General features: G+C 43.1%; 1 protein-coding gene across 1 annotated transcript in view; it reads right to left on the reverse strand.

Moving 5' to 3' along the window:
* Positions 1-22,971, reverse strand: part of LOC138489622 (NXPE family member 1-like) — an 88,385-nt gene extending 65,414 nt beyond the window's left edge. Inside the window, exon 1 of the mRNA XM_069617318.1 lies at positions 22,793-22,971. Coding sequence (XP_069473419.1) covers positions 22,793-22,900 — 108 coding nt within the window. The 5' untranslated portion in view covers positions 22,901-22,971. The remainder of the gene's footprint in view (positions 1-22,792) is intronic.
* Between the last annotated feature and the right edge of the window lie 1,365 nt (positions 22,972-24,336).

A 24,336-nucleotide genomic window follows, 5' to 3' on the forward strand; every position in this document is an offset into this window, starting at 1 on the left:
AGTAGTGAATCCTGCCATGTTTGGAGCTGAACCATTGGCAGAGGGTGAGCATGTGCATGACTGTGGAAACTATGAAGAGTTCTATGGTTAAATCCCAAGAGTAAAAGAAAATGCCTTGCCAGGTGGAGAAATCATTTTTATTGACAGTTCTTCAAGAATCAATCAAAATGATGGATAAAGATAGACAGGTGCCGCTGTGGAAAAACACACAGCCAATGGAGAGTTTCAGACACTGGTAAGTGCACAACTCCCGTCTCACTATTCAGCACAAGCTGCAGAATTAGTGGCGCTGATTGTCACGCTCGAGAACCATGCAGACCAGGAATTAACAGTGCACAGCGACTCTGCCTATGTAACGTCAACAGTGCACTCAGGGTTAGCATGTTATAAAAGGAGGGGATATCTCCAAGCGGATGGCACGCCAGTACAGCATGCCGTCTTATTGGACAGGTTTATTAAGGCACTACAACTTCCAGTGGCCATCGTGGTCATTAAATGCACAGCTCATACTAAAAAGATAGACTTTATCTCACTCGGAAAGCAGGTAGCAGACGATGAAGCGAACATCGCTGCATGCTCAGAGAATATAATGTCCTTTGAAGCACCCGATGTAAAAGACAAAATTGTTGTGTTAATGAATGTGGTTGAAAAGTATGGTGATTTATCGAAAGCACTGTTTATGGAGGTTCAGGGGGAAGCAACGCAAGATTAAAAAGATTTGTGGATACAGAGAGGGTATTCTTTTAACCCCTCTGAAGCATTGTGGCAACAAGACAGCACTGCTAAACCGGTAATGCCTGTAGCCTTATTGAGGGTGGTGCTGGAGCAGCTACACTACCCTGCGCACACAACTAGGGAGAAGCTTGCGGCAACGATTGCTGAAGATTGATTTGTACCAAATCTGTTAGAGCATGTTGCCTTTTTTATGACGAATTGTATAATTTGTCAGAAATTCACAGCTGGGCATACACTGCGCACAGTTAGGGGGGGTCATTCCAAGACCCATTGGTCCCTTCCAACATTTGCATATTGACTATGTTGATATGATACAAGTATGTAATGGGTACAGATACATGAACGTTGTGGTCTGGCCCTTTTCAAGGTGGATTGAGGCAGGTCCCTATACACATCCGGACTCCACCTGTGAAGCTAAACTTTTGGTGCGAGAAGTGTTTCCTATATGGGGAGTATGTAAGGTTATAAGGTCTGACAATGGTCCACACTTTGTGAACCAAACATTTGATCAAATCAGTTTGTTGCTTGGTTTAAAGCACAAGTTTTCCTCGGTTTATCATCTACAAGGAAATGGGATTTGTGAGAGGATCAATGGCTTGCTTAAAGAAAGGATAGCCAAGTTGAAGCTTACTCTGAAGAAAGGGTGGTTGCATTGCCTACCACTGACATTATATGCTTTGAGGAATCAACCAGGTTCTGACCACCATCTCACGCCTCACAAAATCGTGACTGGAAGGCGGATGAGAACACCCCTTATGCCTCCATCCCAAGTTAGAAGTGATTCTCAGTCAACTGCAGATGTCTTTGAAAAAGAAATGCATGATTATTTGAACTGTATGACTTCCAGTATTTCTATCATTTCAGGGCACTTGCAACGGCAAGGGTGCAGGGCAGTACAGAACACAGTAGGAGATGCTTTAGCAGAGCAATTTAAAGAATCACTTCTTCCCCAAGTATTCACTAGAAATTAGGTCCTAATTTTGAACCACAGGAGAAAAAGGTGGGACAGCCCTAGGTTCAACGGATCATTGGTGGTTGAGGACATCACGCCGTCTGCTGTCAAAGTGCAGGGCAAACATGCTTGGATTTTTCTTGGTGATGTAAAGATCTTTTCTGGAACAACCACTCTGCCCTCCGTACCCCACCAAGAAGCAAGTACAAGCATCAGGGAAGAACCACAGCACGTGCAGACGAGGTCTATGACGAGGAAGAAGGACGCAGAAGCTGATAAATAAAGAAAGAAAGTATTTTTGTTGGACTGTGGTTTGGCTCAGGTACTCTTTCAAGCTGATGCAAAACACTCTGTGCTGATATATCAGAGTAAGAGAAAAATATTTGTTTTAAGCCACAGAGGAGATTATTGAATTTGGACTGAGGCATGATAAAGCCTTGATAAGAAGAGCGATGCCAGACTCTGATCGTGGCTTTGATAACAGGGAGAGAGTGCAGTATCCTGATTCATTCTACACTGAGTTTTTGTTCGGATTTGCCCATGGTGTTAGCCAATGACAACGTCTAAAGGATCATATTTGAAGTTTTTCTCTATGTGCTACGCTCTTATCCAGAGATCGTGGGGAGAATGTCTAATCTTCGTACATTGCTGCAGGATCCTAAGAAGGGTCCAATAGTGAGGAGGCTACTTGCAGCAATCATCAAACAAGTGTTGCAGTTACCTGAGTGTAGTTGGGATAGCACAAATGGCCCTGTCACCTGAGGCTGCACACAGAATTGTTAATGTGGTGTTTTTCCATCTGATTGAGGAGTATCCACAATTTGTTGGCAGAGACACAGATGTACTCACGTTCCTAAGGGACCCCAGAAATACTCAAACTCTAACTGTGATCTTGGAGGATATCATAATACAGGTCAGCCTATATTCTGAGAGAACTCACAGGTGGTGGTGTGAAACTTTCCTTCGAGGGACAGATCGAGAAGGTTGCTGACAAAGACAGACATTTTGTTTCATGCTGAAAAAAGTTCATCATGTGGTCCTGCTTGAAGCAAATTCGAGGAGTGGACTGGGAATCGGTCTATATCGTGGAACTGATCTAAACGAATTAAGATCAATTTTCTTCTTGCTGGAGAGATTTCTATTTTCGCATGGTTAAGAAATGATTCCAGGAAAATAAAAAATCAAGAGTTTATTTCTGTTATTCAGCCAACAGACTGATGGATCCAGAACGAAGTTGCCAAGGCAAGACAGCTACTTACAGAAGGACTGTGTAATGCCAATGTATTAAAGAAATTACTTTTTCCTTCCTTAGGCAATAAAAATTGGCAGTTCTAGTAGCAGCTTTGTGATCCCGGATGCAGAAAGATATTCACATTGTAAACGAAAGAGATGTTGTACATCCATGTACCTTTGACATATATATTGATGTGTTCTGTTTATAATCATACTTCTCTCACTCACAGTCCGCACATCCTACTACCTTGAAATACATGGGGCCTAGACTCCAGTGAATCTTCCTGAGCGAAAGGAAGTAGCAATTCTGGCAACTATAAAACACCCACGGCCCTATTTAATTATTCCTGTTCCAGCGAAAGATGACCCGTTATCTAAGTCTGAGATAAACATTATTAGAACTCATTCAAATACAAGAAAGGTTGTACACAAGAAGCAAGTCTGGCAAATTGGGCAAGATGAAAGGTTGCCAAACAAAGTGCCTGAACAAGTAATACATGCCAATAAATCTGATCCTATGGTAAAGAACCCAAAAATAACTCCATAAAGACAGATGTATATGGAGTTTATGCATGACTTTTTTAGGCCTAAATGGGCAGCTGGGAAAAGTAAACCTGCTGCACTCTCTGCCACCAAAGGAACAGCAACGGGTGTACATTGTCCACTGATAGATGTGCCTATGATTTATCCAGAAAGAAGGAGTTATGTTGATATACTTCATGGCATAACTCTGGAAGGTCATATGAGGAGAATGAGAACAAAAAGAAACACTCCCAAAGATGACTTTGAGCTAAATGATTACTTGGATAGTACAGCACATTCAGGAAATAACATTTGGTACCCACAGATGAAAGAAGTAGGAAGAAGTACCTCAACAGAGGAGTGCTTTGTGCGTGCACTCATGCCATATAGTATGGGGAAGTCCAAAATCTTCATAGCTATCGTAATAGATGTCCAGACAGCTTATTGTTTTTCGCACATAGCACTTTGCAGAACCAGAGGCCAGTTTATGGGTCGAGATGCCTACCTCAAATGGGCAACTCAATGGACAGATCCAGAAGAAGATGATTACTTTCAAGATACTAAAACAAGAAACAGGGCTCATACCAAGAATCATGTGATCAGATATGAGAAGCCTGGAGTAGAAGGAGCTGGAATTAGATGGGAAGTAAACCAGAAATTGGAGGTTTCAGGAAAGTCAGCAGAAGACGCTCAAAGATGGAAGAATAGAGGTCAAATGCAGATTTGGGGATCTGTGTTATCACCTGATGGTTGGGAAGAAGGAGTGGTTATTTGCAGAGCTTGGGTGATCATTGGGTGATCATTGGATGCTAAAACGTAGTCATCGACATTGTGCAGAATGGCTGTAAGCCATTGTGGCCAAGACTTGCCAAATTACTGACTTGGGTTGAAGACAGAGGAGAACCTCTGCAGATTGTACCCTTGGAAAATTCAAAGCTGCGCTTCAGAAATAATGGCACAAGAAAAGTTGGAGAGAATACAAACTGTGGTCGAATCTTTGATGATCCAGGAATGGTACATGGTACAGCAGTGATCATGAATCATTATCGGGCTTGTGCAGCCAGAGCCTTTATCAAGTTGCCTGCAGACTGCTGAGGAATATGCACACTGGTGAATGTCCATGTTCCAGCATTAGTGATCCCAAAAGGTGATTTGCACATTGACAGTTTCCCAAAAGCAGATGCTCACCTGAGGAAGAAAAGGTCTATGGAGCTAATCAAGAGAATGAAGAGAGAGAACTACTTCTCAGCTAAGTCAATAGAAGCATTTGATGCCATGTCATATGAGCACAGACTGTTCAGCCAGACCTTATCTGTGTTTTCACAAATCTTCATTCCTGCTGTTCAGGTTGGAGCAAACAACAAGTGGTTACAGATAACCAGGTGGGAATTGCTGAAAACAATTAACACTACAATAAAGGGATTCAATGCAATAAGAGAAGAGCTTAGAGTGATAAGATTGATGACTCTTCCGAATAGATATGTCTTGGACATGATCACAACGATGGATGGAGGTGTTTGTGCAAAAATTGGAGAATCATGTTGCACATTTATACCTTCTCATGATGACGAGAATGGAACACTGACAGAAGCCATAGAAATGCTGACAAGCTCCCTGGCCAGATGATAGAGGAAGTAGAAGACATTGCTGATGATAGTTGGTTTGGATCACTTTTCTCATGGATCCCACAATGGATGGCAGACATCTTCAAGTTCCTTGGAGCCCTGATAGTGATGATATTGCTTGGATTTTGTGTAATCAAGATACTAATCTCACAATGCAAGAAGACAGCAAAGAAAGCCATAAGGATGAAGATTATGATTGATGTCGAACCAGGATGGAAATCCAAAGATCTGACAGATGAAGAGATCAGAGACTTTGTGAAGGCTAATATTCATGCACCTGAGGAGACAAAGTTCCTATATCTGAAGATTCATACAAATATGTGGGAAGATGGATCTACTGCAGTCCGAGTGGACAGTGCCAGCTTATGACATGGAATAAGGATGAGCATGTGAAGGCAGCAGGATGCCTGAAGGGAGTCATCAAGATATGGGTCCCAAAAAAGTTATTCTTCAGGCCAAGTTGCATACACATGAAGGATGATGTGTAAGTGGTCAATGAATCACCGAGGGTCCAATGATGAGTTCTCGTTTCTGCTTATGGTGAAGCCTTCAGATGATCTGCCAAAGAGGGGCTACGCTCTCTTTTACAGCCAAATGAACCACAGGGTTGGTGTGGGCTAAGCCTACCTTAATGAACCAATCCTGGGTTCCCACCAGCAATCTGCTGTAGGCTTGAAATAATAACCAGAGTGCTTTGCAACAGAAAAAGTAAAGAGGTGAAAACATGTAACCATCTTCCTGTCTGTTGTGGATCAAAGTTTTGCTCTGTGGTTCCTGATTAAAGTGGCATGTCTCCCTTGAAGCTGCAGCAAGACCTGACTCTCTGGCTCATGCAAACCACATTCTCGTACCTTATGAAATGAGTTCCCCTGTGGGGAGGACTACTGTAAACACAATCCCAGATTTGACAGTTCACTGTCAGTCGATACTGAGGGAGGGAGCTGGCTTCAGGTTGACACAGCTGCATATGAAAGGTTGTTGGGGTTTCCTGTCTCCTTTGTTAGCCTCTGGAGCCAGGCCCTATGTGGGTCTGTTTGAATTACCCACTGAATGGTATGTGAATCACTGCCACCAGCCCAACAAAAGGACAGCGCGGATGCATGGAGCCTTTGTTAGTTAATCAGGATGGCCATGGCAGGGGGAAGGGTTTTGTCCTACCCTTTCTGCAGATGCATTGTGTACTCCTCCTGTCATATCCCAACTAAATATGACAGGGGGGCTGCGCCTGTACACTGGATTCCCCCAGAGTAGGCGGGTCTATGCGTATGTTTGCAGATTAGCCCCACACATTTTCCAGAGCTTGATCTACCATTATTCAATTTCATTTAAACATTTCAAAAAAGCCCTGGCGAGCGCACACTCACTATGCGGGTGGTATATTCCTCACATGAAGACAAAACACCTACATCATTTCAATGAACATTTCCAGATATCAGCAGCCAAACCCAGACATGAAATGTGTACACATTATAATACACACAACTTCCATGGACAGTCTTGGCAAGCATTATCAAAAGACCAGGCACACCGAGGACTTAAACAGCAGCTATGGGGGAAGTGGGAAAGAGAGGACCAGAGAAATGCCAACACCAGCTGCAGCAACAACTCGGTTGGTTATATTAGCTCTCCCCCAATGGACATTTTACAGAAGATCATCCCACAGATTAACAGATACCATACAAGCACCACAACAGAAGACTCACCATTGATATCAGCAACGCAGTTTGTCACAACTAATGTGCACGTCATATTGAGAAACAGCACCAGAGGCAGCAAAGGCCACCCCTTATGAAAAGAGCGATGTTTATTCTATCTAATTAGGTCAAACCCTATGTTAAAAACATGCATTAGCAATGCAAACAATGTGGGCATTTCTGTAGGCATGGGAAAGGTACTTGCCAGGCACATTCTGTGGTGGTATTAAATGGCCATTGACTGCAGCAGGTGCAAAATGGTTCAAGTATCTGGACATCTAATAGCAGAGCCTGGCAAATGCCTAATACTTATACACAAGGCAAAGCTGCTGGCTTTGTTAATGCTTGTTTTAACAGGACTTCAGTGAAGGACACGCAGAGTGCTTATAAATCGAGTGGCTGAAGGCAGACCGGGTTAAGACATTTTTATTCCACCAGTAGCATGTTTGCAGCTCCAATTAAGTAATTTACTGTCAGAAGACTGCTTTGAAAAAAACACTGACAGGCACTTTGACTGAAAGGTTTGATGGTAATGATTGTTTAAAGCAAGCTCAAAGAGTTCCCAGGAGGAGGTGTTTTGGGTGGGGAGGGGCAAGAACTGGTTGGTAATGATCATATGAATTAGTATGGCCGTGGGCAGTCAATGTTTGGGCCAATAAGAAAACACCTACAGGGTTTTTGTCTCTCCTTATATGCCACTCCTCCCTATCTGTACTCGAATGCAAATGTTTCGTCTTATAGGTGTCACAAGCGAAACCTAGCAGGCCAAACTAAAAATTACAAAAAACACATATAGATAAATATGCATGTTGCAGACGAATCAAAGCCGAGCTTCTGATCAGAAACTGCTGAATGTGTCTGCCAGCATACGGTCAACTCATCTACAAGACAGCTTCTGTGGCAGCCACTGGCCTTGCATGACAAAAAATAGAGTGATCTGAGAGAGTGAGCATATTGCCTGGTATCTATGCTGGTGAGGGGAAAGGTTATGAGTGGCTTGTGATGGCATAATGTCAGGTGGTTTATACTAAAGTTGCAAAGGTCTCAGTGAAGTAGGGGTGCATACGTTCGCACAATGCAAGGATGTGACCTCTGGAACGGAAGTGGATCGGTAAAGGCAGAAAACCATAATGTGTGCATATAGTATGCAATGACCCTCCACCAACACAGAACTGAGGCATCTTTCTATGCTTTTAAAAACGTTCAACCTTGCCAAAAATCATACCACGTCCACCTGAATTGAGTTTGATTTTAAGTGTACCTAATTCTAAAGCTTGATGGCTCACCATGTCATGCTGCATGCCATAGGACTACAATAGGGATTGGAATGATGAAAACTTAAAATGCCATACACGTTACAGCCCCATCCTATTAAGCAATTGCTATATACCAGTGGAATAGTGGAATGCTGGAGGTAGGTCATTACCCAGTTCGGTAATCAAAAACCTGCCGCTGATCACCGGTGGTTTTTCTATATGGCATTGAAACTAGTATTCCACCTGTCAATACTTATGTACTTTTCACTTCCCTGTGTTGTTTCAGAGAACCTAATTATGCAGTCCTACATTGGGAATAACAGCATAGCAACACTAAACACTAAACCAAAAGCACCATATGTCATGGTTTTCCTAACTATCGTATTACCATTCAGAAATCAATATTAAAACATGCTGGATCCATTTTCATCTGTCTAATGCCACCACTGTGTGCACTTGGCCCAATAAAAGGTATAGAAACCTGCATTTACTGTGATTATGACACTGGACTAATACAGAATCAACCGTTTCTTTCCATGGGTGATTTCCAAATTTAAGGGAAAGAAATACACCTTAGTTTAGGCTTAAGAATGATCCGTCATCAAGTTAGTGAGGATAAACCTACCCAGCCTAAACCCTGCACAACAGGGACATGCTCATTTATTGATTACATTTTCATCTTTTTCTATCACACCTCCCAAAAAATAGATGTCTTGAATATGAAGATTCTCTGTATTTTCATTTTGAGGTGGGAACCTTGGTGAAGGCAAATGATTGAAAGATGAGCGACTTGCTTTGGCAAACTACAATAAAGAGATCTTATAAAAAATATAATGTCCATGGCTACTTTACTGAAACGCTAAATGGAAATTAAGGATCTGCTTTGTATGGCAAATAGTAGTTGGGGGGGGCAGTAATGCAGTCACACTTATGAAGATTTGATTTAGTATTTGAAAGAGAACGGGATTTTTACATTGGATGGAGTAACAATCAGAAAGATAACTAATAAGAGAGAAAGAGAATTATGGATTTAGTTTGACTCAGATGCCTATGTTTATAGAAATCATACATGATTTTCTAAAATGGCCATTTTCTGACGATGTTTTTTTCTCACAAAATCGTATTCTATTATACGTGCATTCTATATACTACCTAAGGTGTATAAGAACGACACCACACTACCAGGTAGACCTTTTATTTGCAGCCTTTTGTGCAAACCATGAGATTGTTTGCACAAGACACCACAGCCACGATGCACATTTTGTCAAGCATAAACATTGATCCAGAGGACCTTCAAGTGACCCTAGATGTAGAGGCCTGCTACACGAGTATTTCACAGATGGTGAGTATAGAGGTTTTACAAGTTTATCTAAACAAACGGAAAACCACAGTACATTTAGTCCCAACAGAATTCATACTTGAATGTATTAGAATCGCACTTACAGAGAATTATTTCCTATTTGAAGGTGTGTTTTATAATCAAAAACATGGCACAAGTATGGGTGCAACATTTGCACTGGACTTTGATAACCTCCATATGGACCGTCTTGCACAGACCTCAATAAACTGTGATCACAACCCATTCACCAATCATATTGGTTGTTGGCATGGTTATATGGATGGTGTATTCATGGTTTGGAAAGGCTCTGAAACACTATTGATTTAATTGATCACATGGCTGAACACACAAGATCAGTACAGTAATTTCACTGTGCCATATGATCGCACATTGAAGGCTTTTTTGGATTTGACAATCTTGAAGTCGACTCAAGGCACTCTGGAAACTACACTACTCAGAAAACCCACAGATAAAAAAGAATGTGCTATCCTATGGGAGTTTCCATCCATCAAGTCTGAAGGAGAACTTAACCTACAGGCAGTTCTTAAGGATTTGCAGGAATTTTTCCACCATGTCAGACTTTTAACTCCAGAGCAGAGCACTCCCTATGAGATTAAAACACAGCGGGTATCCTAGTCAGGTGATTCGTAATGCCAGAAAAAGAGCACACAACATCAACAGAGTAAATTGCCTTACAAAACAGGAAAGAATAATTTATGATACAATCACATGTGTTATAACTTTCAACCCGATCAGCAACGATCTTAGGTGAACCATACTCCACAATTGGAACATTGTTAAATCTCCTGACTTTCAATCAGAGAAGCCAAGATTTGCATTCAAACAACAAAGTAACTTTAAAAATCTTCTAGTACATACATATGAAGAGCCTAGGCTACAAATCCCTACCCAATCCACACTTTGGGCACTACCACCAGTCATCGACCATTTTAGATGCGGTCGATGTTCAGTATGTATTTTAACAAGAGATCTAAAACATATTGATTTGTACGGCCTCAATTGGAAATTACCATCCTTTACTAACTGTACAGCAAAATGAGCCATTTATGGCATAAAATGCCAGTGTGGATTGCTATATATTGGAAGACAAAGTGCGAAATCAGACAGAGGATTTGCGAATGCTGCTCCTGTCTTAAGAACAAAGTTGCTGAGAAGCCCATGGTAGCACACCTTAAGGAAAAGAAGCACAAACCCTCAGTTATGATCTGAATCATTATTTAAACAATAAAAAAACCTCTGAGAAGAGAAGATCTCAATTTGTTACTTAGAAAAGCAGAATAAAAATGGATTTACAGATTAGATTATGTGAACAAAGGCCTGAATACAACCATTGAATGGGGGCTATTCATGCTTTGTTTCACTATGGTATACAAAGGTTGGCTCTTATCATGTATTGGTTCATAACCTTAGGTCACCGCTGATTGAGACAGCTAAATATACTTGTGGCTATTGATCTTCCATGGAGGAATTGGAACAACATCAGAAGTGCCCTATTAGGGACTAGTATTTATTAATTATAAGAATTGTATATCTATAAATGGCTATGGGCGAGTAGTGGAATCCATTCTTAAATACATATGAAGAAAAAGTGTCAGTTTTACGGCCCATGAAACTTGATAGAACCGATAAACATTGGCACCAATGAAATTGTATAACGTAATAAAATGGTCCGTCTTGTTCAAAATGGCATCCAGATTTGTTGAGAGACTAGGGCCACTCCTCCAAGGGTGAACACATGCAAGAGTATATTACAGTCCTCAATTGTGCTGACACTGTCACTCTGTTCGCGCATTTGCAATCAGTCAGCTTGAAGACACTTGTAAATATGTAAGTATACGTATACGGTTGCGAGTATGTGAAAGTGTACTGCAGGTCCTGGTTTAGATGGGCAGACATCATAAACTAATATATTACGTTCACAGCCCCAATTTTGTAGAGAAAGGCCATAGTACATCATGGGGTAATGAGAGTGAACTGTGCTTTTATTGCACTAGAAATGGAGAGATATGTGAGGTCCTTCACCAAAGTGACATTCAGAAAGAGACAAAAAAAACCCAGACAAAATAGAGAATTTAAGTGCTCCTACCAGTACATGAGAAATGGAACATGTGGTTTCTGTTTGAACGGAATATAACTTATTATGTACATATTAAATAATACCGTTTTGAAATTTTAGTGCACTAACCACACATTCTGATGGTTTTATTGGTTGTGTTTATTATGACTCATTACATGTTTGGGCGTCCACTTGGTACCCTTGATGTTTTTGTTTTGTGAACTGTTTTATAGAAACATAGTTCATCATTACACTGTTTTAAAACGATTTCTGGTGAATGTGCAGATGAATCATCAAATTATAGCACAATGTGTCATAGTGCAAGCTTACTAAAGGTGTGAAAAGGGAGGGGAAGTCTGTTCTCCTTGTTCTCTCCATGTATTGACTGCCCTACATAAAGACATCATAAGCTAAAAAGAAACAAGGGGATTCGTCAGGGAGGGAGCTGACAGGGGCTGTCTGAAACAAGAATGAATGTGCTGTCACAAGTATTGTGTAATCTTTATATGGTCTACTCCCTTATGTGTCTCTCATGAAGCACAACCCCTCCTCTTAAAATGGGGACTGTCCCAATTGAGAACCTGGTCCTGATACTATACCTCCTAGCAATCACCCTCCCCTGCAAAGCCCGCAGATCTTTCACCATGGCTTATCCTGAGGCATCTTGCTACACCCAGCTCTCCTGTCATGCGCACACCCCACCCAGACTCAGTAGGCCATGACCTAATGCTGCCTTAGGGACCCAACAGACACCAGCTCTCAGTACCTTTCCAAAGCTGTGTACAAATACCACCCTATAAGGAGTATTCAGTTGTGTACCTCAAAATTGCGTACTGGTCTTGCTACACAATGTAACAGCAAAGTTTTGTCACAAATGTCTGCTTCCTAGTATTACCAAATGTCTACAAACATCATGGAAACTTGCCAGGCTATATAAGGCATGCTCTGACCTAACACCAGCAGAGTGAGCTCTCTATCTGACAACTGATGACACCTGTCACTTTTCATTCTGTATTACTTTATTACTGTATTCTGCTGTATGTCTTTCTCTAATAATAACTTGGTTTACCTCTCAGCTGTGTCCTGACTCTTCATTGCTGTAGTGCCTCCACCTGCTTGGGGGATTTCCTTATCAATGCTGACAGCAGCATTTGCTTTATCTAACACCCATCAGGCTTCATTATTTGCTAGTGGCAGAGAATACACTTAATAAAGAAAATTGCCTCTTAGTCAATAATGCAAAAAGTTATATTAAATCTTTTAGAAAGCTGAGAAAGGCATTCTCTTGAATTCCTTAAAAAAATAACAATTTGTAGGGCGTGGATCAATACTCGTATTGGGGGATTTTATTCGTGGACACATTTTGCTTGAAGCCACTGGAGTATTTTCATGATTTGAAGAGCATTATTGGTAGAGGGTTGATTTCTTTACATTATGGCTTTTCTGTAGAATCATTGATCATAAACTAGACCCTGTTCTTCCCTGAGGTTGACGTTGAGTTAAATATGAGAGACAACTTGAAGTTGTCTGCAAGAACAGCAATCGCAATAGAGCATCGACTTCAGTATTATAACTTATCTCTCTGATGCAGAGGTTTAGTCCATGGTACCCTGAGCAACTGCGCTGCTGATCAAGGAGTGGGGACATGTGTTCTGATTTGAGTTGGTATATATGGTCTTCATCTGACCAGAGCTGGGACAATGTTAGACAGCTTCATTAGACAGCATTTCACTCATTCCAAATATATAAATTAGAACTTTATATACCATAACCTACGGCAGTTTTCAAGATGCAGAAGTGGACAATGCACACATTTTACCATTTATATTCAGAGTAAAGATTATTCCCCCTTCGTCTCTCACTTGTAGGTGGACAAAGAGCAAGAATCTTGAATCATCAGATTTTTTTTAAAGAACTTTCTGAGAAAATCATAAATGCACACAGTTGAAAGCAACTTATCGGGCACTTTGGAGCGAATTTATAGACCATTTGAAGTGGGTTTACGGAGCTTTTGGCTATGAATGTGAATTTTTGCTGCAAGTATGAATTTCATTGTATGTTTACCAAGTTAATATGAAATAGTATTTCATTGCTGATTTCTTTTTAGCCTTTTCTGATATCAGTACATTTTCTTAAATATTGGCATTGAACTTAATGTACTGTCTCCACTTTTGCAATTTTAAAAGGTTACTCTCACTGCGCATCGACCCTATGGGGAGTAGGTATTACACAGCAGTAAATATCGATAAATGTCTAATGACGAGGTGAGCCATAGCAACAAACCCTTTCAAATGACAGATAGTAACAGATCTATGCATTCGGGAACTTTTCCATGCAGTACGTTTGAATTTTCAGACGTTTATTTTGCGGTTCCATTACAGAGGGTAGGCTCCAGAACGTGGCTTGCAGCAATAGGTGCCCACGAGGATTGAAGTTGCATGGATCATAAGGGCCGGTGCTTCCACTCTGGGGTTCAGAAAATCAGGAGGGGATACATGGTGATTTAGAGATCCGGAGATCTTTGCAGAAACAGTGCAACTGCAATCTTACACAGCATTTGGCCCAGGGCAAAAATGACCCCAGATAAAATGTGGAAGGATAGCGCAGGGGCAAGCGCTGCAGCACAGGTTCGAATCCCAATCCTGCGCGTTATAAATTAACAATAAAATAAAGAAATAAAAAACATTTGCAGTGGTGCAAAGACCATACAAAATAGTTCTGCATCGGTGCAGAGTTTCTCCTTCACAGTACGTGCTGAGAGAAAATAAATGATGCTTGGTCATCCTTTCAGACTGCCAATAGCAAAGGCCCAGACCGAAGAAGGCTGACCGGAACCATGATCCAAAACACGAGACACTGCTGGGGGCTCCATCATAAACTGAAGGAGCGCAGTCTGGGAATACATTTAGTGGCCAGATGTGGGGAGCTAGTGGGAAACTACATATATTAGGTCCCTCCCACCTAGGTCGAATCTTAAAGTCAATTTATCACTGCACTCACCAAATATTTCCTGTTGAGTTGGCTTGTCTATTTTTTCTCTGTTCTGCATCCACATTGACAGTCAAATCCATACTTGCCCAAAATACTTTCCGGTGACATACATTTTACGGGGACGGTCCTGTCTGCTCGGTTTGCCTCTAGAGTCAAGTACCCCAAACCCACTGACTTGTTTCACCATTTTTGTCTTTTCCACTTCCAGATTATCGTGCTGCTTGCCCTAGTGGTGAATCTCCTTCCACTTACCCCTGAGGTTTCTTGCACTCGGCTACCCCGTATGCGCCTCTCCGTCTTTCGGCTTTCTCTCCAGACTCACCGCATTGCTTTCCTTGTTGACAGTCCTTTCTCCTCCATGCCTTACTATTCCCCTCACCATGCTGTTTGCCCTGTGGTTTTCCCTCACAAAGATCTGTTTGTTGTGGCTTTGAAAGCGGGGTGTCCATCAACAACAATGTATTGAGGAGGGGGGTGCTAGAGAGCCTGATCAGAATGGCTGCGAGGCCGTGAGCTTCCAGGCAAACCTATAGAGATCCGGAATGTTATCTTTCATCCTGACCTGCCACCTCGCTCTACTGTGAGAAATACTGCGGGTGACACTGTTTGGACCACCCCGGTCAAAAAAACGAGTGTGGGAATGCCCTGTGGCTGGATTAAATGAGGACACAGATTTGCTGCGGTGTGGCAAAACAGCAGGCAACAGAGCAGAGGCCTGAGCCGAGTGCTCCTAAATGAGCCGATGTCGGCTTAAGCAGGAGGAGCCATCTGCAGGGTGGAAACCACTGGCATCAGTGGACTAGAGAGGTGCATAGCACCAACCAGCCAGGAGATGTCCCTCCTACACAACTCCCAGAGGGACAACGTGGATGCCTGTCTTGTTCAATGTGGGGGCCGCGGAGGAAGGCTCCGGTGATCCGATCCACTTGGGAGTAGCCGGCAAGCCTGGAACCAGGTGAGAAGACTGCAGAGGCGGGCAGCGGGAAGCCTCCCCACTGGCGCATATCGTCTGGACACATGCTAGTGCTGACAAGGGTGTGAACCAGAGAATTACTCCCAGGGCCGCAGTTTGCAGTGGGAGCGAACTGAAGGGGCCCTGGAGGCTTACAGGTCTATCTACTGATCTGCAGGACTGGGGGCTGAACTAATATACATTGACAGGTTGTAATCACCCTGGCAGGCATACAAATACTGCGGGGGCCCTTTCCTTTGGATGTCTTACATCAAGTGCATCGTGCCTTGCTTTGGGAGGGACCTGCTGGAAACACTGAATAAAAAAGGCTTGGGTCTACCTGGAGTGCACCCCGGTCAAGGCACAGGAACTTGGCAAAGACAATAACTGAGATAGGCGACAGTGGCGACGCTTTTACTGTGTTCACTCGGGACATACAAGTAAGGACACTATCAGGGGGTCCACACTCCCTACAAACATTTCTCCCAGAGGGTGTGATCTTGATACGCGCCAGGGACTCCCTGACGGGGTGGATGAAACTTCATGCCGAGATGTCCAAATCACAAAAATCTGGGAAACAACAGTAAGCTAAGTTGCACTTTGAGATCCCAGTCAGGACTGCAACAACATAGACATGTTCAATGGTGGAGTCCCAGCAACCCTTGCTGCTGGATCCCAATGGAGCTCTGGGTGATATCAAGTCCATATTGGGGTAGGTTCAGGCAAGCATCCAGTCACTTGACAGCAAGATGGTCACCTTGACGTGTAAAGTCGACCATATCCAGGTGCGTTTGGACAGACATGGGGAATGACTGGACGAGGTCGAGGGTCGAACATTTACTCTGGAAGATGGATCTAATACTGCCAACAGAGACCTAGCGACAATCAAGCGGGCATTAAAAGAGCTGACGGACAAACAATATGACCTGGAGACGTGCTCTAGACGCAATAACCTATGGATAGTGGGTGTGCCAGAGGGAGCAGATCAGCAGAAAATGGAGACCATGGTGGAGGAACTCCTGAGGGACATCCTGGGTGGTTATGCCTTTTCGGCAGTGTTTATAGAGGAAAGAGCTCACAGGATACCGAGCGGAAGGAAACCTGTCCTGGGAGCGCCAGCGCACCCACTGATCGCCCGCTTATTTAATTACTGACACAGGGACCTGGCCCTGTGAATAGCTAGAGAGAAAGGCTCTCTGGTGTACAAAGGTGCACACATTTGGCTATTCCCGGACTTCTCAGACAAGGTACAATCCTCAAGGAAGACATTCATCGATGTAAAGAGGAGGCTTGAAGCGCGAGACATGAGGTATGTCATGCTTTTCCCCACCAGGCTCAGAGTGGAACACGACGGGCGGACCTTGTTCTTCAACACCCCAGAAGAAGCAAACACGTTTCTAGAGTCTTTGCCCAGAGCATAACGGCATGGGAACAGCAATGACTAATAATACATCGACGTACTGCACTCAGTAGTGGAACCGATCTACAGCGGGTCGAATGAACGGACCCATGGCGTTCAGGTCACAATCTTTGTTGAAGTATTGCCTGGAGATTGGGCCCTGGGGTGCCCCCAAGCAAGAGCTGTTGAGTTATGTTTGGAATGGGGGCGTAGAAGAAAACTAGTGAATTGGGGTTGCTGGTGGGGGTGATGGGGTGGATGTTTCCAAGTTGAGGCCAAAAAGGGTGGACACTGGGATGGACAAGTTGGGGTTACAGAGGGGGTGGGTGTGGTGCTGAACTAGCAGGAAGTGGCATGTCAGCACAAAAGCATTGGTGGTTGCACTGTTCCCAAGGCGTGGCATGGATTTATGGTATGCAGACAACACTCAAAACCCTTTCTCCTGAGATAAACCACCAAATGGAGGTTGGATGATGGGGTTGCTTAGGTGTATCCCCTGGATTTTGAGGGGCCTGAACTGCCCGCTTAAGTGTCAGAAAGAATTAATGTATATGCAAAGGCACCAGGTGGGAGTGGCATTCCTGCAAGAAACACATCTGACACCGGGTGGGGAATCAAGGTTTGGGTGGAGTTTCGGGGTTCCACCGCTATTTTTCCTCTTACTCGTCATACTCCAGGAGAGTGTGCATTCTCTTGCATAACTCAGTAGGGTTTTGAATGTGCAAAATGGTCAAAGATCAGCAGGGAAGGGGTCTAGTGGTGCAAGGTACCATCCAGGGCCAGTGGTACACCCTAGTCAACTACTATGGCCTGAATTTGGAATCGACTGAATCATTAGAGTGGATTGGGCAACAATGGGCAGGGTTACCACCCGGGGAAATTATTGGGCTGGGGATTTCAACTCAGTCATGGATCCCAACATGGATTGTACAAGGGTAATTCGCCACCTCACTTCGAAGATCAAAAGTAAACTACAGGACATGTGCTGGGCCTGGGAGGTCAGTGACATCTGGTGGATTAGGAATTCAGGGTACAGAGGTTACACGTCTTACACCTCAGTTCATAATTCAGCATCAAGGCTGGATTTCTTTTTGGTTTTCTGCACACTGGTGGGGAGGACTCACAGAGGTCTCAATCCAGGTGCATACATTTTAGATCATACTCTGGTATTGTTGACTACAGTACTGCCAGGACGGAGCAGGAGAAGGGCCCTGTGGGTATTCAAGAGTGAAAGGTTATCAGATGGGGTGTTCGGGATTCTTTGCCAAAAGCCATAGATGCTTTCTTCCGGATCAACGAAGGGTCAGAAGAGTCTGCTGCAAAACTGTGGGAGTGTTTCAAATGTGTGCCAAGAGGGGAGTGCATTTCAAGAGAAACAGCGGTGCTGAAACAGATTTGTAATGACCTCTCAGACACAGAGTCTTGCATACGTACATACAGTCGGGGACTGGGGACCCCACATATGCAGAGCTTGCCGAGATAAAAAACAACTGCATACCTTTAATGAGCTGGCAAACGGGGAGGTAAAATTTATCCAGAGAAAAGAGGCAGTAAGGCAGTACGGGGAGGGACAATGCTCGGGCAGTCTATTGGCACAGATCACCAAACCAGATGATTCTAAAAATTGAGTAATGTCGATAAGAGATGCATAGGGGGAGGAAAAATTTGAAGACTCATAGTCCAGGAATTCTGTAGATCTACAACCAACTCTACTCTTCTCGACTGTCCGGTCTCCCCACAAGAAATAAATAACTACTTAAACCAAGTGGCCTTATATTTGTGCTCGGAAGAGAAAAGGGATTGGTTGGGTCGGCCAGTGTCATTGGGGGAATTGCTCGGTTACCAGACATTTGGTCGAAAAAAAGTGGTCGACTAGACAGATGGTCGAACCAATTTGGTCGAAAACGAAATGGTTGAATATTTTATTTTTTTATTTTCACCCCTTTTTTTTTGGAGGGGTCCCCCCCAATACCCTTTTTTTCTAAAACCCCCTTTTTTTTAAAACAAAAACCTGAAAAATATATATATATATATATATATATATATATATATATATATATATATATATATATAAATAAAAAAAAAATTCGACCATTTGGTTTTCGACCAAATTGCGTCGACCAAATGTCTTTCGACCAGTTTTCATTCAACCAAATGTCTGGACACCGAATTGCTCTCTGCAATAACATTGCTCCCAACTGGGAAAGCCCCTGGGCCGGGTGGTTACACTGTCGAGTTCTATAAATCGTATGCCCAGAAACTAGCAACTTACCTATTGCAAATGTATCATCATAGCCTGAGGGAGGGCCACCTACTGGATTCTCTAAGGGAGGCTGTGATGGTGGTGCTGCTTAAATCAGGGAAACAGGCAGATGACTGCGCTATAATCGGCCAATATACCTCATTAATTTAGACAACAACAATTTGGCAAAAATATTGGCCTCCAGATTGGCACTGCTAATGCATAAATTGGTGATGGCAGACCAGTCTAGGTTTATACCAGGACATTCCACCTCTTTTGGCCTGTGAAGGATGTTTGGGCTGATTGCTGCAATACAACAGGATTGCCATGTAGTGGCTGCACTCCTGGATGCTACGAAGGCATTTGACTAAGTGGAGTGGCCCTTCCTGATGGCCGTGTTGCGCAGAAAAGGGTGGGGGGAGCAGTTCATTGCGATGGATACACTACTGTACACTCAGTCGTGTGCCAAGGTTCACATGAAGGGTCAATTTACATCCAAAATAGGACTAGAAAGGGGCACACGACAGGGATGACCATTGTCAAAGCTGCTGTTTGCACTAGCAATAGAACCAATGGCTGAGATGATCAGGGAGTGCAGATGTTCACACACAGGGTGGTGCCCCTCCCCCATTATGCAGACAACATGGTACTCTTTGTTGCTGACCCCAAAAATAATTTAGACCTGATCATGGGGAGGTGATGACATTCAGAGATTTCTCTGGTCTTTGCATCAATCCAACCAAGTCGGTCCTCTTCCCACTGACGAGCTGTGTCACCCCATATCCAGATGGATGGGGGTTCTTATGGCAGGAGGATTACACTCGCTATTTGGTATTACACATTACTAGAACCCTGCAAGATTTATATGTTCACAACTAACAGAGAGCTCTGGGAAGGAGGTAGACAGGTGGAAAGATTGTTACCTTAATTTTTAAGGGAGAATTTCATTGATTAAAATAGTGTTATTACCTCGGTTCTTATATGTGTTTTTCAAAGTCTGACTAGGAGTACTTCCGGGAGGTAAGGGCGTGGTACTACAGCTAATATGGGATGGGGAACAAGCCAGGATCTCTTGAGATAAACTTGTAGCACCCATAGATGAGGGTGGCTTGGCACTGCCTGATTTCGAATTATATTATGATGTAGCTCAGGCTGAGTTTCTACTACACTGGTTTGGTGGCCAAACAAATAGAGAAACTGCTAACCAGATGAGAATGGTCTGAAGAAATCCTTCTCGGTCACCACGTCCAGCAAGATGTCTATGGACATGGACCAGAACGGCCACGGCATGCCTTACAAGTCAGTGTCTGTCGGTCAGCTCGAGTCAGCTTTGCTCTCGCCCTCCATGGTCATTCTGACCAGGGCATCCTCCACAGCCACCACCACTGCCCAGGAGCAGGGTAGACCCATGGATTACCTAATTCTGGCCATATTCTCCCGCTTCTGCCCAGTGTGGCCGGTGAACAATGTGGCTCTGGTCATTTCCATTATGGTAAGTAAAAGACAAGGGGCCTCATTACGAGTTTGGGAAAATAAATAAAAGCAACATGTCAAGCTGCTTAACTCCCACTGGGTCCTTTTTGTTTCTCATTCCTTTTCAGAAAAAGCCTGTGTTATATACTGCAAAGCCAGCCTATGTGGGGTGCATGTTCTCTTCTCTAACCAGAAACATTTCCTAGAATTAAATGTAAGGGGAAAAGAATCGCTGCTTCGTTGCAGCAGCAGGAGAAATGCGAGCAATATGTGTTATTGTTATGCAAAGGTGGCTGCTTAGCCTTCACTACAACTATTCCCACGTGTGTGTGCTTTCTGCAGATACGAGTTCCATTCAACACAATTGTGTAAATTCAAATCAGTCGAATGAATGGCGTAACACCAAATGTTGGGGCCCCTTGCACAATACGGTAAGGAGTGGCAGAGATTTTCATGGCTATTATTGTTTCCCTTGGTGATGCTAAAGTGCCACCGATGAGTCATAACTAGCAAATTAAGAACAAATAAAAGTCATGGTCAAGTCTGTTAAGACTTTTAAGACATGGCTTTTATCTGTTATTATTTTGGTAGTTTTGACTCATCTGTGGCACTTTAGGAGCACAGAGCGAGGCAATAATAACCATTGTGAAGGCAGAAGAAGTCTTTGTTGCATATATGGTGCTTTAGTACCACCCTGTCAATCCATATAGGTAGCGTTTTAGTTCCACCATTGTAAGTGTTTTCTCATATAGGTCACAACCATTATTTTTAATCCATTGAAGCACTATAGCGGTACTTACTGAGTCTACATACATTTGGCTCATCAGAGGGGCATTCATGCTACCATTATCTGTCATATTAAATAAAATGTTCCTCTGTCCCTGCCCCTATCTGTGTGACCTTCTTCCTCCTTCCCCTTGCTGCCCTGTTTCTACCTCCCCTGATTGGCCGCTGGATACTTAGGAAGCCGGGCAGATTTAAAGAGCTTGCCGTGGCAGGCCATTGTTCCTTCCTGCTCTGCTGCACCGCAGAGACACCAGCACTTTCCATCCTGCAGGTGAGGCTGCCCCTAAATAGATGCCTTCATGCCATATTTAATTATTTAATTAGCACTGTGAGTGCTTTCTCAATGCCCCTGCACCCATCCTGTTCACTTCTCCCTCCCCTCGCCACCCTATTTCCGCCTTCCCCAATTGGCCGCGGGATACTCAGGAAGCCTGGCAGGTTTAAAGAGCTTTCTGTGGCAGGCCATTGTTCCTTCCTGCTCTGCTGCACTGCAGAGACACCAGCACTTTCCATCCTGCAGGTGAAGCTGCCCCTAAATAGATGCCTTCATGCCATATTTAATTATTTAATTTGCACTAACGGATGGAAAACAGGTATGGCCTGAAAGTACATCTAAGCTTGGATGAGAATGCAGGTGACTTTATCAACCTGGAGGTCAGGACTGGATGAGGGCATATGGAAGGCCAGGGCAAGATGGAGGCATTTAGAAGCTGCCGGGTCTAATCGTTTGAGTGCTGACATGTGGGGATATTGTGAAATATAACGGCAGTCTGGTGCCTCTCTAAGGCTGGCAAGGCTGGAGAGCATCAGGGTGTATGACTGACCTTACTCAAATCTCCTGCCCTCTAGTTTGCCTGTAAGCCTGTGCAGTCTCTTCCCAGTGGTGGGCATTTAGATTTCAGAAAGGCGAGATTTCTGAAGAGATGAAAAGTTCTGACAACTGCAAAGATGGTAAAACAAGAGACAGACCTTTAGAGTTCAGGTTGTCACATAACTTAAAGATAAATTCACATGGAGACAGATGGCCTCAGCTTACACCCGCACAATAGATTTCTTCTGTCGTAGTGGTGGATGACTCAGAGATACATTTATAACCAAGGAATTTTGTTGATATTAATTCCTGGTCAAGAGGCTATTTGAGACAGTTTGTTTAGGTTTACATTAATCTGCATGCTGGTGATTGAAAGGTTTCATTCAGGATGTGCTATATAGAGCAGGAATCATAATCTTGTTGCTCAATTGTATTGTCAGGTTGGTTTATTCTGTGATTTCTGTACATTTGAAGCCATCTCTCTTATTTTACTCCTGTGTTTTTACACCTTCTACCAAACTTCACACCCACCATCACAATCAATGGATCAGAGAGAATTGTTATCCCATTTCCAGCACTGCTTGGAGCATTTACAACAATAGTAAAGGTGACTGTGAGAGGTTAGATATAACTAGTACATTGTGCAGATATGCATTGAATCCATATACGCTCAGATCAAATGAAACAAGATGAACACATAAATACCTTTGAAAAGAAGGGATATGTTTGTAGACTGTAATACGTTAGAAGGATGCAGGTGATGATGACCAGAGCCACTATTGGCTTCTTCCCCTTTACGGCTACCAGAAGCATATTGTTGCAATGTATTGATGATCTCACCAGCAAACAGTGGCCTGGCTCTCACTTCATTCTGCCACACCAGTTTCTCATGCTGTAGGGACAAAGCAGAAGGTAATTATTGCGCTAATTGTTCTACATTGTCTTATTAACTTTTTTAAATCTTCTTGGGGAAATGCCAAACCTCTCGACAACGAAAATGTATAATTAAAGTCTGGCAGTAAAACAAAGTTAGATGTGTACTACTGAATCACTCACATTAGCACTGTGTATGTAATTTCAACAACCACAATAGAGGGCGATTGGCAAAGAAGTTACTATGACTCACCCTTGACTTAAATCCAGAACCAGAAGAGAGACTTTCTCTGTCTATGCTTCAAGACTCTGGAACCTCCTCCCATCAACATCCAACTCGCCCCCTCGCTACTACAGTTCAAGAAGTATCTCAAGACCCTGCCTTCAAGGAATCGTTCCTCTCTACCACCTAGGCCCATAAAATGCCCACTCCCCACCTTTCCTTAGACTGGGTGATCTGATGCCCACTGTTTCCTTGCCTGGTGAATTGTAGATCCATAGCTGATCCTCTGTCCCCTTTAGCTAGATTCCCTCTCCCTTGTTTCTTTGTGAATGCCCTGATTCCTCCGGGCTTGCTGTTTTGCGCTGTATAAAGAATAAATAAATAAATAAATATGCTCACTAACCTTATTGTTCCCTCTATGATCGTAAAGTGCTCTGTTGCTTTCCGAAGGTAGGTCCGCTCTCAATAAATACTCTATTAATAATAATAATAATAATAATAATAATAATAATAATTATTATAATAATAATATCCCGAGAGGGCTATTAGTTTAGTTTTACTTGTTAAGCGATTGGGCCCGGAGGCAAACAGGCACTATAACACATTTTATTTATATTTATTTATATAGTGCATAATCACAGGCCTGCATCATAGTAGTGCAGACATAGCACAAACAACAAGACATAAAACACACAACAAGAAATAAATAATGAAAGATACAGCATCCAAACATGAACTAGGCCAGTGGAAGGCAGAAAGGTACAAAAAACAAGAACAAAAGATACATCAAGGTCTAAGAAAGTAACACAATAAGAAAAGAATGCACCAAAAAAGGCTACAAATTAGTATATCCAGCAAACCACGAAAAGATGAACCATACAAACGCACAACCAAAGTAAAAGGAGGCACATAGAGTCACTGTGAGTAACTAAACACCATCAGTCGTACGGTGGGCAGGAATAAGACGGAGCTACTTATAGCAGCTTCTCTGCGAATCATCGACATGGAGTTTTGCCATAGCGGCGTAGATCAACAACTCACTCAGTTAGCGCCACATTTTAAGTGTGGAAGCGCCCGGGGGAAATTTTATGGGTTAAGGGAAAATACCACTGGTATAAAACACAGACATGGAACGCATGGCCCTATATGCAAG

This window comes from Ambystoma mexicanum, chromosome 9 (genome assembly GCF_040938575.1).
Source record: "Ambystoma mexicanum isolate Mex_15411 chromosome 9, UKY_AmexF1_1, whole genome shotgun sequence".
Classification (NCBI taxonomy): domain Eukaryota; kingdom Metazoa; phylum Chordata; class Amphibia; order Caudata; family Ambystomatidae; genus Ambystoma; species Ambystoma mexicanum.